At 43.3% G+C, this 17,792-nt stretch overlaps 1 protein-coding gene across 1 annotated transcript; it reads left to right on the plus strand.

Annotated features, from left to right (window-relative positions):
- Positions 1-77: 77 nt before the first annotated feature.
- OXA1L (OXA1L mitochondrial inner membrane insertase) lies at positions 78-17,324 on the plus strand. Its single transcript, XM_081227136.1, has 10 exons — positions 78-160; positions 614-775; positions 13,417-13,630; positions 15,082-15,225; positions 15,480-15,565; positions 15,754-15,918; positions 16,112-16,216; positions 16,307-16,469; positions 16,558-16,638; positions 16,722-17,324. Exons 1-10 carry the CDS (start codon positions 98-100, stop codon positions 16,847-16,849), a joined length of 1,311 nt encoding a protein of 436 aa, XP_081083262.1. The 5' UTR covers positions 78-97; the 3' UTR covers positions 16,850-17,324.
- Positions 17,325-17,792: the final 468 nt, after the last annotated feature.

Consider the following 17,792-nt stretch of genomic DNA (forward strand, 5'->3'; position numbering starts at 1 on the left):
ACAGCTCTGGCTTCATGCCCATTTCCAAAAGGGCCTCCTCCCGCGAGGCTGCGGTTCTGAGTGCGCAGACGCGAACGTAAGTCCTCTTCCTGGTAAGATGGCGCTGGGGTTGATGTGTGGACGCCGGGAGCTTCTGCGCCTGCTACGGCCCCAGCGTCAGGTAAGGATGCCCCGGAGCCGAGCGACAGGATGCCACCCTATCCCTGTGACCCGAGCCAGGAATCACTCGTGCTGTGGGCATGAGCAGACGCTGATCTGCTCACCGGGACCTGCGTCTCGTGACCTTGGGTCACATGAGGACGCGGGAGGGTTCCGTTCCCGACTCCGCGGGTTCAGCAGCCTAGTATAGTGGTCTGTTCCGGGGAACAAGCGTCACTCCTTCTAAGGAAACCTCAGCCTCAACCTCTGGGCCCCGGGGTGCGTCTGCGGTAGCTAAGATGCAGGACTCACAGCTTGCAAGCCTTCAGGCTCGCAGTCTGAGCGCGGGGAGTAGAGTGTGCTCACCTGTGGTAGCTGGCTGCCTGTCTGGGGGGCGGGGGGGCGGGGGGAGGCGGTGAGCATAATGAGCGACTTCACCCGGTAAAAGGATTCCATCCTCCTTTTACCCACTCAGTTCCACAGCGTCGCAGGGCCCTGCCAATGGCCCCGGAAAGCGCTGACAGCGGGGCTCCGGTTCCCAGCCGGCCGCTGCTGCGGGCACCCGCACTATGTCCTCCTCGCGGCCCCAGGCCCCCGGGGCCTCAGTACCTCTGCCATCTTTTTTGCAGAAGCCCAGGTAAGAGACGTTTCGTCCCTGCAGTGTTAGGAGTGGTGCTTCTTTCTGATTTGTTTTTATTTTGCTTTGGCTGGGGGAGGGGGATGTGGAGCAGAGTTCTTGTCCGCACTCCACCCAACTCGCCAAATGATAGCGTCTCTGCTTGGGATAGATTTTCAAATCAGTGGGGAAATTATTGAGAGCACAGGAGGAAAGGTTTACGTCATATACTAGGCGTTGTTTGCCAGAATGGTGGCAAGCCACTGATGGTGGTATGAGGTGTGATTCTGTGTGTGTATTAGAAAAATTATAACTTGCATATCAAGTGTGAGCAAAGAATGTCACCTGCTATATCAGTAAACAAAGGATGTTGCGGCCTTCAGCCACTGCAGCCACCCCCAACCGTGCACCCTGAGGGAATTCAGGATGGAGAAACAAAACTGGCCCTAGACAGTTAAGGTACATATCAAAGGAATGATTTCAATAAGCCCAAAGTCTTGCGTCTTTCCATACTTAGAAAAGCACTAAATTCATTAACTTGAGACATCTGGTTTTTATTTAATTAGCAGTAATTTTTTGGTGTTTGACTACCTGGTTTTTTTGGTTTGTTTTGTTTTGTTTGCAAAAACTCCTGTACATCCTGGCTCCTCCCTTACCTCTTTGGAACATCCCTCGGAGCTGAGAGGTTGTATCCTGGGCTTACGTCCTCAGTAATGCCCCAAATAACACACAGTTCTCAACGTTTAGGTCGTGCATTTTTTTCAGTCATAGACTGGGCTACCAACAAAGGGACCCAGAGCAGAGTTTTCCCCTTCACCTGAAATCTGGGGAACTGGAGCCTTGGTACCAGCAGAGGCCTCTTGTACCCATCTGCCTCTTCAGAGAGTCCAGACAAATTTTGGTGAGTCTTTCCTGGTTCTTGGATCTCCCACTTATTGTTTAATGATCCTGAGTTTTATTTGGCAGTGTCTTAACAGGCACCTAGCTGCGCAGTTGAAAGATACTGGGAGTTACTCAGTTGAGACACTCTGAGTGGTCTGGACTGGGTGATTAGCTGAGAAGCTGGCCTAACATTTTTTCAGAAAGCTAGCCTTCAATTAACACCCTGCCAGGTTTCTGTGCTTATATTTACAAGTATGTACTTAATTGGGAATTAAAGGAGACCTTGCCCTGAAAATGGCCAATAGGGGCTCTTTTTATTTTATATGCAGTTAAGCTAGAGAAAGCCAGCTTGATAAAACATCTTTTCGGTATTCTGACCTTACAAAGAAACAAAAGCCCTTCTAGGGAACTTGTGTTTTTCTCTGTCTTTGAAATGTAAACGTTCTACCTGATCTTCTTGCGTGCGTGCGTATATGTGTGTTGTGTGTGCGTGTGTGTGTGTGTGAAGTTGGTCTCTACCATCCGGAAAGTACATACATGGTTTACGTTTGGCAGCCAGTTGAATAGACTGAGATTCTGAGCAGTCTTTTGTCTGACTGTGCCAGCTCTCAAGGACTTCAGTCATCTTAATCTTCCGTGCGTCAGCCTATATAACAAAGACCTTTAATTTCTTAGATTGTTTTTTAGGAGTAAACTTTCTAGATCTTGTGAAGGCTACATCCTTTGCAGTCTCTTGTGGGGATGCATCTTGCATCTTATCGGTTTGAGTTGTAATTAAAATACCACCTATCAATAGCCATTGGATCCTTTAAATTGGAAAAACTTCTAAATTGGTAAATTTTTAGAGCTGTCATTATAAACAGCTGTTTTATTGGTACTTAAAAAAAATAAATTAGAAGGTGGATACACATACAATAGTTAACCTAAGAACTCCCTTTAGTTTAAAAAAAAAAGGGTTTGGGAAACCTTATTTGTGGTCTCTGCTTCCCCTCAGAGGGTCTTACAGATTCAGAACATTGAAGGTAATGTTAATGAGGCTGATTAACAGGGAGGTTAAAAAAAATGAAGGGAAAGTCTAGAGTCTTCTTCCCAACAAGCTGTAAATTTTAAAGGAACTCATCCCAAATGGATAAAGAAATCTTTAGATGGCTATTAAGAAATGAGATAAATAAAACGGGTGTTAATAGGGTTAAAACAGAAGGTTTTGATACAACACTACCTGAGGTTGGATGGACCAACGTTATTGGTCCCCAACATTAAAGGGCCCCAAATGAGTCCACTCTGTTTACTTACCCCAGTGTAATGTGTGTGTGTGGGTGTGTATATATATACTCCCCCCCCCAAAGGCTATAAGAAACTTACACTGCGATACCTGACCAGCAATTGCTTGTGGCCACAGGCCAATTGATCAAGTTAAAAGAGTGACAAAAGAGCCTGAGTCCCTTGGCTCAACCTCTTACTGGGGACCCCAGAGCCTTTTATACAAAAATAGATTAAATGATTGGGATAAAAAGGAAGTTTCTGGACTCCTTTTAAGACCAAGACTTGTTGATGGGATCCTAATGGAAACTAAAGTTAAAGGTATAGAGGTTGATAGACTTGAGATAAAAATTTATCAAAATTGGTATATTTAAATGGACTTTATGTAAGATGGTTACATCTCTTTTGCCTAATTATATTGTAGGATAGATATTATCTCTCACTGGGGAATGCTTCCCCTGCCTGGTATTATAAGACAGGGCATATAAATCTGCCCCTCAGACAATATTAATTAAGCATACTAAAGGAAACCAGTAGGGTTACCAGAGCCCGAACAATACGAAGTAAAAACTGAGGGCTAATATTCCAGGGTTAATGAAAATAGTAATAGAGATTTGCTCTGGGTCTAACTGGTGCACTCAGAAAGAGGGCCTTCGTTGAATGCCTTGTCCAAACTTTTGAAGATAAATTGAACCCTAAGAACTCTTAGTTTTCAGTTTAGTCGGAAATCTCAGTGATATTAAAAAAACAAAGAAAATATAGTTGGGCAAATCAATCTTTTAGTATCATTTAGGCAACTAACCAGTTCTTTGGGGAATTAAAAGCAACTGTCTGTCTTGAAAATCTCTACAAATCAGAAATGTAGATTCAGCCCACAAAGACCTGAGCCTGAGCCTAATTAGCTCAATCAGGTAAAACCTGAAACCGAAGAGGAAAGGCCTTTTAAAATTCAAACCAGTGGAAAGGTTCCCTCACCCAAAATCTAGTTCATACCCTCCTTAGGGTTTATCAAGGAGAAATACAAATCTTTTTTTTTTTTTTTTGGTACGCAGGCCTCTCACTGTTGTGGCCTCTCCCGTTGCGGAGCACAGGCTCCGGATGCGCAGGCTCAGCGGCCATGGCTCACGGGCCCAGCCGCTCCACGGCATGTGGGATCTTCCGGGACCGGGGCACGAACCCGCGTCCCCTGCATCGGCAGGCGGACTCTCAACCACTGCGCCACCAGCGAAGCCCCCTCCCCCGCCTTTTTTTTAAACATCTTCATTAGAGTATAATTGCTTTACAATGGTGTGTTAATTTCTGCTTTACAACAAAGTGAATCAGTTATACATACACATATGTTCCCATATCTCTTCCCTCTTACATCTCCCTCCTCCCACCCTCCCTATCCCACCCCTCTAGGTGGTCACAAAACACCGAGCTGACCTCCCTGTTCTATGTGGCTGCTTTTACGTTTGGTAGTGTGTATATGTCCATGCCACTCTCTCACTTTGTCCCAGCTTACCCTTACCCTTCCCCATATCCTCAAGTCCATTCTCTAGTAGGTCTGTGTCTTTATTCCCGTCTTGCCCCTATGTTCTTCATGACATTTTTTTCCCTTAGATTCCATATATATGTGTTAGCATACGGTATTTGTTTTTTCTCTTTCTGACTGACTTCACTCTGTATGACAGACTCTGGGTCCATCCACCTCACTACAAATAACTGAATTTCGTTTCTTTTTATGGCTGAGTAATATTTCATTGTATATATGTGCCACATCTTCTTTATCCATTTATCTGTTGATGGACACATAGGTTGCTTCCACGTCCTGGCTATTGTAAATAGAGCTGCAGTGAACATTTTGGTACATAACTCTTCTTGAATTATGGTTTTCTCAGGGTATATGCCCAGAAGTGGGATTGTTAGGTCATATGGTAGTTCTATTTTTAGTTTTTTAAGGAACCTCCATACTGTTCTCCATAGTGGCTGTATCAATTTACATTCCCACCAACGGTGCAAGAGGGTTCCCTTTTCTCCACACCCTCTCCAGCATTTATTGTTTGTAGATTTTTTGATTATAGCCATTCTGACTGGTGTGAGATGATATCTCATTGTAGTTTTGATTTGCATTTCTCTAATGATTAATGATGTTGAGCATTCTTTCATGTGTTTGTTGGCAATCTGTGTATCTTCTTTGGAGAAATATCTATTTAGGTCTTCTGCCCATTTTTGGATTGGGTTGTTTGTTTTTTTGCTATTGAGCTGCATGAGCTGCTTATAAATTTTGGAGGTTAATCCTTTGTCAGTTGCTTCATTTGCAAATACTTTCTCCCATTCTGAGGGTTGTCTTTTGGTCTTGTTTATGGTTTCCTTTGCTGTGCAAAAGCTTTGAAGTTTCATTAGGTCCCATTTGTTTATTTTTGTTTTTATTTCCATTTCTCTAGGAGGTGGGTCAAAAAGGATCTTGCTGTGATTTATGTCATAGAGAAATACAAATCTTAAGTCTTTTCCACAAATAGCAAAGCCTTAGTCATCTGAACAAATGAATTTAATTAATTCCAACTGTTATTTATAAACTAGTAAGTTTATATTGTAATACCTGATTCATAGCTAAGTTTTTTAAGTGAAACTGTGAGATCTCTAGTTTTGTCTGTTTACGTGTGTGTAGACATTATACGTATGAGATGTCACTACCTCTGGGTATACTCTCTAAATTTATAAAAGACCTCTATTTAATTGACTTAAAAGTAAGCGCTTACAAATTAAATATTTCTAAATATAAAGGAAACTGGCCAGAATGAATTTCAGGTTCATGTGATCTAGGAAATATTCAATATTAAGTTAATATCTGGTGTTAAAGCTAGTTTAAGCTTGCTGGTTTAATCAGTACAGACGTCTTTTATTGTACCTAGGTTTACTGAGGGTCAATAAGTTCATGTTATTTCTGTTGCAGAGTTGTCAGCAAGAAAAAAAATTAACTTGGTGATATTTTCATAAGTTATAAAACCCACAAGCCACAGGGTGCAGCAAAAAAAAAAAAAAGGTAAATGAGGTATGATTTGTCAACTGAAAAGAAATACACAACCTAAGAGTTGAGAATTGTGTTTTATTTGGGGCATTACTGTGGGCTTAACTAGGATACAGCCTCTCAGCTCTGAGGGACTGTTCCAGAGAGGTAAGGGAGGAGCCAGGGTATATAGGAGTTTTGCAAAGAAAGCCAAAACAAGTAGTCGGAACATCGAAAGATTACTCTTAATTAAAGAAAAATCAGATGTCTCAAGTTAATGAGTTTAGTAATTTTCTGTGTAACAAAAGATGCAAGAGTCTGGGCTTTTTTTTTTGGCGGGGTGAGTGCTTATTGAAGTCATTCCTTTGATATGCACCTTAACTGTCTAGGGCCAGTATTCTGTTTTTCTCCATCCGGAATCCCCTCAGGGTGCACCCTTGCAGGTGGCTGCAGTGGCTGATGGCCCCAACATCCTTTGTTTACTGATATGACAGGCAACATTCTTTGTCCTCAGTGCCTCCTCTTGGTCATAAATTAGATCAATGTTTTTTGGGAGGCATTCCATGACCAATTTTGTCCCACATTGCTAGCAAGACACATTCCTAGATCAGGGGAAGATTCTGTTTGTAGGCCAATGTGTTGATTTTTGGATTAGGCCCTGTTCATAATCTAAAATTCTCTGGATCACCTGTCTTACTCATCTGTTAGGATCCAGGAAATGTTTTCCAGGAAATGTTGCTTCTTCCCATATCTAGAGTTGCACTATTACAGTTATTCTGTGTAGAGTTACATATACGGTCAACTGTCTCAAGACTTAGCCATGGTTACACATTGTATAATACAAGAGACAATCTTATAAAATAGACAGGAGGACTTCCCTGGTGGTCCAGTGGTTAAGACTCCGTGCTTCCAGTGCAGGGGACACGGGTTTGGTCCTTGGTCGGGGAACTAAGATCCTGCATGCCACATGACGTGGCCAAAAATAAAAATAAAATAGACAGGATACGTACTATAGCTAGTAACGTTAATCAGATCATAGTACAGCAGAGAGAAACACAAGGCATAAACAATTTGGAAACAAAGAGAACAAATTAAAATAATGATTAGTATAAATAGTTGTAATCTGGTCACAATAAACAATCAAGTCAGGACTTCCCGGGTGGCCCAGTGGTGAAGAATCCACCTGTCAATGCAGGGGACATGGGTTTGAGCCCTGGTCCGGGAAGATCCCACATGCTGCAGAGCAACTAAGCCCATGCGCCACAACTACTGGGCCTGCGCACTAAAACCCATGAGCCACAACTGCCGAGCCCACGTGCCACAACTGCTGAAGCCCGCGCACCTAGAGCCTCCTCAATGAGAAGCCCGCACACCACAACAAAGAGTAGCCCCCGCTGGCCGCAACTAGAGAAAGCCCATGCACAGCAACGAAGACCAAATGCAGCCAAAAATAAATAAATTTATTTTTTAAAAAAAAATCAAGTCCACAGGAGAGCCAGCTGGAGAAGCCAAATTCTGGATGGATCAGGTAGAAAGATAAATGTTTCATCTTTGTTTACAAATGTATACTTTATCAACTTGCTTTAGATCATAGCCTAAGAAGAAAGGTTTCCTGGAAAGCAAAGATTAAAAACCAGTATATTTCAGAAAATTATAAATTATATTTATCAGTTCATTCAGTCCCATGTAATTAATTGCTGTTGATCTGGATGAAGTCATCAAGTTTTTCATTAGAGTTTTGTAATTTCTTACCCAAGTCAGTGGTATGATCTAAAAGTTATCAGAAACATATATTTGTCAAAAAGTTCTTTTTATTTATTTATTTATTTTGGCCACGCCGCGTATCATATGGGATCTTAGTTCCCTGACCAGAGATCAAACCTGCGCCCCCTGCAGTGGAAGCACGGAGTCTCAACCACTGGACCACCGGGGAAGTGCCAGAAAGTTCTTTTTATGAATCTTCTTGAAGATCTTCATTTTATAAAAGCTCCAGAGTAAAACAGTGGTTGTCTATAAACCACAAAAGACTTAAAATGGCATGGTTAAAGATCTGGTTACAATAGATAGCCAATGGGAAGCAGCCACATAGCACAGGGAGATCAGCTCGGTGCTTTGTGACCACCTAGAGGGGTGGGATAGGGAGGGTGGGAGGGAGGGAGACGCAAGAGGGAAGAGATACTGGAACATATGTGTATGTATAACTGATTCACTTTGTTATAAAGCAGAAACTAACACACCATTGTAAAGCAATTATACTCCAATAAAGATGTTAAAAAGAAAAAATCTGATTACAATGTAATTGACAAGAAACTTGGATATTTCTGTGATGTACAGCATTTTAAGATAATAACTAGAATTATGACTGATAACATTATGCCAGGAATTTTAGGAATTCTATATAAATTTTGGAATGGCTATATTAATGACATTTACCCATACAGTATAACCTAAGGTTTGTCTCCAATCAGTTGACAGTATTTCTTAAGTAATTTAAACTTACCAAATAAGCGGACATTTAAATTTGTCTCTGAGATGCCTCAGGGTTTCTTTGAAGCATCCCAGAGTTAGCTGGAGGTTAAAATAACTTTAGTTAGAATTTGTTACTTGTAAGCTTGTCAAAAATATCAAAAAGGTTTCAAAACACATGGTCGCATAGGATCATAGGTCACTGTGAAACAATACTTATTCACTTAACCAAAGTGACAAAAGATTTCATAAACAAGTACAGATCATTTAAAGGGTATGAACTAGATTTTGAGTGAGGGAGCCTTTCTAGCAGTTTGGGGGTTGTTTTCACTGTTGTGGTCTCTCCCGTTGCAGAGCATAGGCTCTGGACGCGCAGGCTCAGCGGCCATGGCTCACAGGCCCAGCCGCTCCACAGCATGTGGGATTTTCCCGGATCGGGGCACGAACCCGTGTCCCCTGCATCGGCAGGCGGACTCTCAACCACTGCGCCACCAGGGAAGCCCTAGCAGTTTGAGTTTTAAAAGGCCTTTTTCTCTTTTTTCCTTGGTTTCAGATTTTACCTGATTGAGCTAATTAGGCTCAGCCTCAAGTCACTGTGAGCTGTATTTATATTTTTGATTTGTAGAGATTTGCAAGACAAAGACAGTTGCTTTTAATTCTCCAAAGAACTGGTTTGCCGCTTAAATGATATTAAAAGCTTGATTTGCCCAACTGTATTTGCTTTTTTATATCACTGAGAAGATTTCCAACTAAACTGAAATTCATGAGTTCTGTGTTCTAGAATTTTAGGGTTTAACTTAACCATGCCTTTAAAAGCTTGCATAAGACATTCAACAAAAGTCCTCTTTCTGAGTTCACAAGTTAAATCCAGAGCAAAATCTCTATTATTATTTTTATTAGCCCTTGAATATTGCTCCCAGTTTTTATTTTATATTGTGCAGGCCCAGGTAACCCTGTTGGTTTCCTTTAGTGTGTTTAATTATATTTCCTGAGGGGCAGATTTGTATGCCCTGTGTTATATCAGGCAAGGAAGCATTCCCCAGTAAAACGTGTCTTTCCCATAATATAATTAGGCAAAAGACATGTAACCATCTTATATAAAGCTCATTAATACCAATGTTCATAAACTTTTGTCTCCATTCTTTCAACTTTTATACCTTTAACTTTAGTTTCTATTAGGACCCCATCAACAAACCTTGGTCTTATAATGAGTGCAGAAACCTTCCTTTTTATGCTGACCATATAAAATAGTATTTTTGTATAAAAGGCACTGGGGGACTTCCCTCGTGGTCCAGTGGTTGAGAATCCACCTTCCAGTGCCGGGGATGCGGGTTCGATCCTTGGTCGGGGAACTAAGATCCTACATGCCATGGGGCAACTAAGCCTGTGTGCCACAACTTGAGAGCCCGCAAGCCACAGCTACTGAGCCAACGCGCCACAGCTAGAGAGAAGCCCGCACACCGTAACGCAGATCCTGTGTGTTGCAACCAAGACCTGATGCAGCCAAATAAATAAATAAATATTTTAAAAAATAAAAGGCACTGGGGTTCCCAGTGAGGGGATGAGCCAAGGGATTCAGACCCTTTGTAAATCTTTTTTTTTTTTTTAATATGTATTTATGTTGCCACACGCGAGATCTTCGTTGCAGCATGTGGGATCTAGTTCCCTGACCAGGGATGGAACCCGGGCTCCCTGCACTGGGAGCGTGGAGTCTTAGCCACTGGACCACCAGGGAAATCCCTGTCAATCTTTTAATTTGACTAATTGGCCTATATGTTGCCCCAAGTATTTGTTGGTCAGATATCTCAATGAAATTTTCTTCCAGTCTTTTAAACATACATTTTTTTTTTTAATTGGGATAAATAGAGCAGACTTGTTTGGGGCCCTTTAATGTTGAAGATCAATGGGAATCCCTAAAGGGGGCTAAAGCCCATCCAACTTTAGGTAGTATTGTACCAAAACCTTTTGTTTTAGTCCCATTAACGTCCATTTTATTTATTCCATTTCTTAAAAACCATGTAGAGACTTCTTATCTTTTGGGACAAGTCCCTTTAAAATTTCCACCTTGTTGGGAAAAAGTCTCTAGACCTTCCCTTCAGTTTTTTCTTATTTCCCTGTTAATGAACCTAATTAACATTATTGATTTTTATTTTTTTTTTAGCATCTATAACACCCATTGAGGGGAAGCAGAGACCAGGAATAAGGCTTCCCAAGCCAGTTTTTTGTTTGGTTTAAACTAAAGGAGTTCTTAGGTTAACCATTATATATATTTTTCCACCTTCTAATTTGGTTTTTCCATGGGTCCCGATAAAACAGCTGTTTATAATGAGACTCTCTAAAGATTTACCGATTTAGAGTTTTTCCAACTTAAAAAACCTGTCATCTGGCCATTAATGAGATATATCTTAATTGTGATTCAGACCAATAGGACGAAAGAAGCATCCCCACAAGAGAGTGCGAAGGATGCCACCTAACCAAGATACAGAAGGTTTACTCCCAAAAATAGCCCAAGAAAGTAAAGGCCTTTGTTGTACAGGCTGATGCAGCAAAAGTTAAAATGGCAAAAAGCCCCTGAGAGTTCGCACAGTCCGGAAAAAGACTGCTCAGAATCTCAGTCTGTTCAGTTGGCTGCAGAATATATGTACCTTCTGGATGGCAGAGACCAAGTTCTCACAAAACACAACACACATACTCACGCGCACTCACACACTTAAGAAGATCAAGTAGAACATTTACATCTCAGACACGGGGAGAGACTTGCAAGTTCCCCCAGAAGGGCTTTTATTTCTTTAAGGTCAGAATTCTGAAAAGATGGTTTATCAAGCTGCTTTCTCTAACTTAAGTGCATATACAGTAAAAGAGCCCCAGGGCTTCCCTGGTGGTCCTTCCTCGCTTCTACTACAGGGGGTGTGGGTTTGATCCCTGGTCTGGGAAGTTCCGCATGCCATGAGATGCAGCAAAAAAAAAGCCCCATATGGGCTATTTTGAGGGCAAGATTTCCTTTAATTCCCAGTTAAGTGAGTACTTGTAACAAGTTTTGTACATACATAGACTTGGCGAGAGTGTTTAATTGGAGGCAAAGATGTTAGGCCAGCCTGTCACCTAATCACCCAGTCCAGACTCCTTATTGTCTCAACTGAGCAACTCCCAGTCTTTCCACCTGGTTTCCCCAGTAGCTTTCAACTGGGCAGTTAGACGCTGCCAGATAAAACTCAGGATCGTCAACCAATAATCAGGAGATCCAAGAATCACCCAAATTCGACTGGACTCTCCAAGGAGGCAGACAGGCCCAAGAGGCTTCTGCTGGTACCAGGCCCTGGATCCTCTTAGAGTTCGGGCAAAGGAGATAGTTCTGCTCTGGTTCCCTTCGTGGTCACCAAAATTGTTGACTGAAAAAAAATGCACAACCTAAAAGTTGAGAATTATGTTTTATTCAGTGGTCTTGCTGAGGACTTAAGCCAGAAGACAATCCTCTGAGATAGCTCCGAGGGACGACTCCCGAAGAGGTAAGGGAGGAGCCAGGATATGTAGGAATTTTGCAAAAAAAAAACCCAGGTAGTCAGAACATCAAAAGATTAGTGTTAAAAGCCAGACATCTCAAGTGAATGATTTTAGTACTTTTCTATGTGTGGAATGATTTAAGAGTCTAGGCTTGTTGAAATCATTCCTTTGATATGCACCTTAACTGTATAGCACCAGTATTGTTTTTCTCCATCCTGAATCCCCTCAGGGTATACAGTTGAGGGTGGCTGATGGCTTGATGGCTGCAGCATCCTTTATTTACTGATATGGCAGGCAACATTCTTCATCCAGACGATCCAGAGAATTTTAGATTATCAACAGGGCCTGGTGCAAAAATTAGCAAGTTGAGTAGCCTATCAGCAGAATCTTTGCCTGATCTACGAATCAGCCTTCCTAGTGCCATGGGACAGAATTGGTCATGAAATGCCTCCCAATTGTTGGTCCAGTTTATGACCTAGAAGGAGGTGCTGAGGACAAAGAATGTCACCTGCCTTATCACTAAACAAAGGATGTTGGGACCATCAGCCACTGCAGTCACCCCCAACAGTGCACCCTGAGAGAAGTCAGGATGGAGAAACAGAATACTGGCCCTAGATAGTTATGGTACAAATCAAAGGAATGATTTCAATAAGCCCAAATTCTGGTGTCTTTCCATACATAGAAAAGCACTAAATTCATTAACCTGAGACATCTGGTTTTTATTTAATCAGCAGTAATTTTTTGGTGTTTGACTACCTGGCTTTTGGGGTTGTTTTTTTGTTTGTTTTGTTTGTTTGCAAAAACTCCTATACATCCTGGCTTCTCCCTTACCTCTTCGGAACAGTCCCTCAGAGCTGAGAGGCTTTGTCCTGCACTTAAGTCCTCAGTAATGCCCCAAGTAACACACAGTTCTCAACTTTTAGGTCGTGCTTTTTTTTTTTCAGTTGACACAATTTATAATTGTATATCTTTGATTATAACTTGTATATCCCTGATTTCATTGACATTAATATTTCTCAGGATGAGACCAAGTAGATATTTTTGATCTTAAAAACTGAGTTGTTTAAAGAAAAATTATAATAGTTTCAGTGTATGCTGAATTGTGCCAGTGATACTCAAATGACTGAAGTTTGGAAAATGCACAAGAAATAACTTCCCAACATGAAGGAGAATCATGAAGTCTTATTTTGAGTAACTTATCTTTCTGCCTAGAGGGGAAAATAAAATATCCTTTTTTAAAAAATATGAGTGGGAATATTTATGTAGAATAAGAAATCTTTACAAAGTAATGGTTTTTTAAAAGCTGACAGATACCACAAGCATTACAAAATCCAGGAAAATAATGTATTTTTTTATTGATTTCCTGGCATAAAATTTTCTTTTTAAGCTTTGAATTCTATGACAGTGTAGGCTACCCTGGGAGAACGAGAAACAGGGAGTCAAGAGGGTACCCCAGTATTAGTTATAATAAGAGGGACCTCGATTTCTATGTGTGTGTCCCTCCCTCCCCGAATATAACACCTGGCTTTTTTTTTTTTTTTTTTCCCTTCCTTTTTCCCCACAGGTTCAGGCCCCTCCGGTCATTCCTGCAACTCCCCCACCTACAGCAGTACCTGAGGTGGCTTCTGGAGACACTGCAGATATCATCCTGGCTGCTGCAGAACAGAGCTTCACTGAGCTTGGGCTGGGGTCATACACCCCAGTGGGACTGATCCAGAACTTACTGGAATTTATGCATGTTAACCTAGGCCTACCTTGGTGGGGGGCCATTGCTGCATGTAAGGGGGATATATCTTGTACAACAGTAGAGGAAATGGGGGCTTAGGGTTAGAACTTTATTTATTTATTTATTTTTGGCTGTGTTGGGTCTTCATTGCTGCACACGGGCTTTCTCTAGTTGCGGCGAGCGGGGGCTACTCTTCGTTGAGGTGCGCGGTCTTCTCATTGCGGTGGCTTCTCTTGTTGCGGAGCACGGGCTCTAGGCACACGGGCTTCAGTAGTTGCGGCATGCAGGCTCAGTAGTTGTGGCTCATGGGCTCTGGAGTGCAGGCTCAGTAGTTGTGGTGCACGGGCTTAGTTGCTCCGCAGCATGTGGGATCTTCCCAGACCAGGGCTTGAACCCGTGTCCCCTGCATTGGCATGCGGATTCTTAACCACTGTGCACCAGGGAAGCCCTGTCCCTTGGCTTTTGTGACAGTCTTTGTAGATTTTCTTCCTGTCTTTCTGACCACACCCTTCCATCTCCATTGCTCAGTACTCTACCTGCCCCTTTAGTGCTGGGATTCCAGGTTCCATCCTTAGCTCCCTTCTCTGTCCACTTCACACCATTCATCATAATGTTGATAAAGCCTAAACCTGTATCTCCACCTGGTCGCTTCTCAGCCCAGGCCCACTTGCTTACCCACAGATACCATCAACTAAATAAATATTTGTTGAAATGATCAAGAAATGTGAAGTGTAAGAAAAGAAATAGGAGGGAGCTAAAGCAGTAGGCCACCAGATTACCTCCTACTGCAGGCATTTCTAGGATAGTGGCTTTCAAACTTCATTCCTGCGAGCCCCAGAGTTCTTTAAAATGCTTCTGAGCAAAGCAAAGGCCAGAGCTTGAACAATCCTGTAGTCAGACTACCTCCTCACCCAGGGCAGCTTGATTTTGTTATGTATATTGGGGTTACACTTAGAGTTGGGGAAAAAAGGAGTCCATTGATCATAGAAAAGTTTGGAAACCATTGATCTACAAACGTGGCTTCTGGGCTTCCCTGGTGGTGCAGTGGTTGAGAGTCCACCTGCCGATGCAGGGGACACGGGTTCCTGCCCCGGTCTGGGAAGATCCCACATGCCGTGGAGCGGCTGGGCCCGTGAGCCATGGCCGCTGAGCTTGCGCGTCCAGAGCCTGTGCTCCGCAACGGGAGAGGCCACAACAGTGAGAGGCCTGCGTATCGCAAAAAAAAAAAAAAAGTGGCTTCTGTCACCTTTTTGTTCAGGGAAATAAGATTCCTGGTCATTTGCCTAGAGAAGTTAATGCCAGACTTTTGACGTCAAAGTAGAAGACTGAGCCTCGAAGGAACTAAGTCATACCCGTACCCTTTGTTTTAGGGCCCTTTGGGCACGAGTCACAGGGTGGAAAAGTCTGGGCTAAGAGACCCTTTCAGTGAGGACCTAAAAACTTTCAGCCTTCTAGCTGCAGAATGGCTTGAATTTCACTCCAGTCTTAGTTCGTGTTTTCCAGGTACAGTCCTTGCCCGCTGCCTGGTGTTTCCTCTCATCGTGAAGGGCCAGCGAGAGGCAGCTAACATCCACAACCACTTGCCAGAGATTCAGAAGTTTTCTGCTCGAATCAGAGAGGCCAAGTTGACAGGAAACCATACTGAATGTGAGTCAGTTGCAGAATGAGCATGGGTGAGGTCCACATTTGCGCTTTCCCTGACATTCAGCTCAGGTTGGGGGAACAGCGTAAATCAGGAGTTGCTACAGTTGGGCGAGTTCTAAGATTTACCTGCTTCTTAGGCCTAATGCTTCCAGTGACTGGCCAGGGTCAGTTAGAAATCTCATGGGCCAGGTGATGAGGATGGTCACCTCCTCCAACCTAGCTGTTAGCCCAACTGTTAGTTTCCACTCCCTTCACAGTTTACAGGGCCTCCTCGGAGATGACGTTCTACCAGAAAAAGCATGATATTAAACTCTTTAGACCTCTCATTCTACCTCTGACTCAGGTGAGCAAAAAACATTTCCCTTCTTTAACTTCATCAGAACCAATCAGATTACTCCTCTGTGTTTCCCATGCCCTAGACCCCCAAAAAAGCATGTGGTGGTGATACTATGCTACATGGGTTTCAGTAATGGAGTAATTAAAATGTCCCTTCTACTAAAGGGTCCTGACACTGTTTATCCTGTGTCATAGGCCCCGATCTTCATCTCCTTCTTCATTGCCTTGAGAGAAATGGCTAGCCTTCCCGTGCCCAGCCTGCAGACCGGTGGCCTCTGGTGGTTCCAGGATCTCACACTATCTGACCCCACTTACATATTACCTCTGGTGGTCACTGCTACAATGTGGGGTGTCCTTGAGGTAAGCCCAGGTTCGCCGAGTGCCAGGCCTGCAGAATGGGGAGTGAGGGGAAAGCAGTTGTACAGAATGGTCATTCTTCACTCCCTGGAGAAATAGAGTTGATGGGTAAGAAATCTGAGCCACATTCAACTAAAATTGCCATGCATTTACTATTCTTCCCCTGCCTTTTTTTTTTTTTTTTTTTTTTTTGCAGCTAGGTGCTGAAACTGGCATGCAAAGTCCTGACCTTCAGTGGATGAGAAATTTTATCAGATTGATGCCCCTGGCAGTCTTGCCCATAACTATCCATTTCCCCTCGGTAAGTAATGTCTTAGGGGCTGGCTCCAAGTCTCCCGGCAAGCTGCCCAGGGACGCAGCTTCTGAGTACCTTCTCTTCCTTCTCATCCAGGCAGTGTTCATGTACTGGCTCTCCTCCAACATGTTTTCCCTGGGCCAGGTGGCCTGCCTCCGTATTCCAGCTGTACGTGCTGTACTTAAAATCCCCCAGCGTGTTGTGCATGACCCAGACAAATTACCTCCCCAGGAAGGCTTCATAAAGAGCTTCAAAAGAGGTAAGGGCCTGTCCGCCGTGAATAGGACCCGGGGAGAGTGGCCTAGAAGTGGGTACAGGACCAAACTGCCTTACTCCTTTTTACACAGGCTGGAAGAATGCGGAAGTGGCACATCAGCTACAGGAGCGTGAACGACGCATGCAGAATCACTTGGAGCTAGCAGCCAGGGGTAAATAACCCTTGCAGGCTAAATTCTGTCATTTGTTTCTTCCTTTCCTTTGTTCATCGAGATTGGTTTTCTCCTTCCCCCAGGTCCCTTACGACAGACCTTTACCCACAACCCTCTGCTACAGCATGGAAAGAATGGACCTCCCAACACCCCCAATAGCAGCAGCAACAAACCAAAGTCAAAGCATCCCTGGAGTGACACACTTGGCTGAATTTTCTTCCCTGCTCATACCGGCAGGAACTCTCTCTCTTGAGAGACTCAGCCTTAGAAAAAGAACTGATGCTGGGTCCTTGCCCCAGACCTAGAAACTGGGGGACATGTTGATGTTCATTTTAAAAGTGGATTCCACTACAGACTCTTCCACCTAAGTGTAAAAGAACACTGGGGAGCCAAGTGATCTTCCCATCCGCTGAGTTAGTAAACTTCCATACTACATGCTGCTCCCTGACACTAAACAGGGAAATGGACTGAGTGCTTCAGAGAAAAGAATAGGTTGGGTGGTGATTGTTCTTGTTGGCCCATGCTCTTAGGAGGCGTCTCAGTGTTGTAACCTGGCATTAAGGGCTTAGATGTGTTGTCCCATCTGTACTTGCTTTGTGGTCAGAGGTATGCATGGTAAGTGGAGACTATCTGGAGGAACCATTCATTTACCCCAAGATTAACTATAAAATATCCTTCAAAAAGTAGATATGCTTAAGTTTTTAGTGATAATTAAGAGGAAGTTGATAAAGCTTTTATCAAACAACCTAGCATTTTGATGCAGCAGCTTAGGTGTTCTCTTGTGTAGAGACTGGTTGCATCAGCCTTCAGCAACTGGCTCAAGAGGGAAGAAATACTCAGATTCTTTCAAGCATAAGATTGTTTTTAGTCTTCGTGCCAGGCTAATGGGAGCTGTCCGTGAGACACTATATAAAAACGAAGCCAGAGGCTTCCCTGGTGGCGCAGTGGTTGAGAATCTGCCTGCTAATGCAAGGGACACAGGTTCGAGCCCTGGTCTGGGAAGATCCCACGTGCCACGGAGCAACTGGGCCCGTGAGCCACAACTACTGAGCCTGCGCATCTGGAGCCTGTGCTCCGCAACAAGAGAGGCTGCGATAGGCCTGTGCACCGTGATGAAGAGTGGCCCCCACTCGCCACAACTAGAGAAAGCCCTC

The sequence above is a fragment of the Mesoplodon bidens genome (genome assembly GCF_964165515.1).
Source record: "Mesoplodon bidens genome assembly, chromosome: 3".
NCBI classification, from domain to species: Eukaryota; Metazoa; Chordata; class Mammalia; order Artiodactyla; family Ziphiidae; genus Mesoplodon; species Mesoplodon bidens.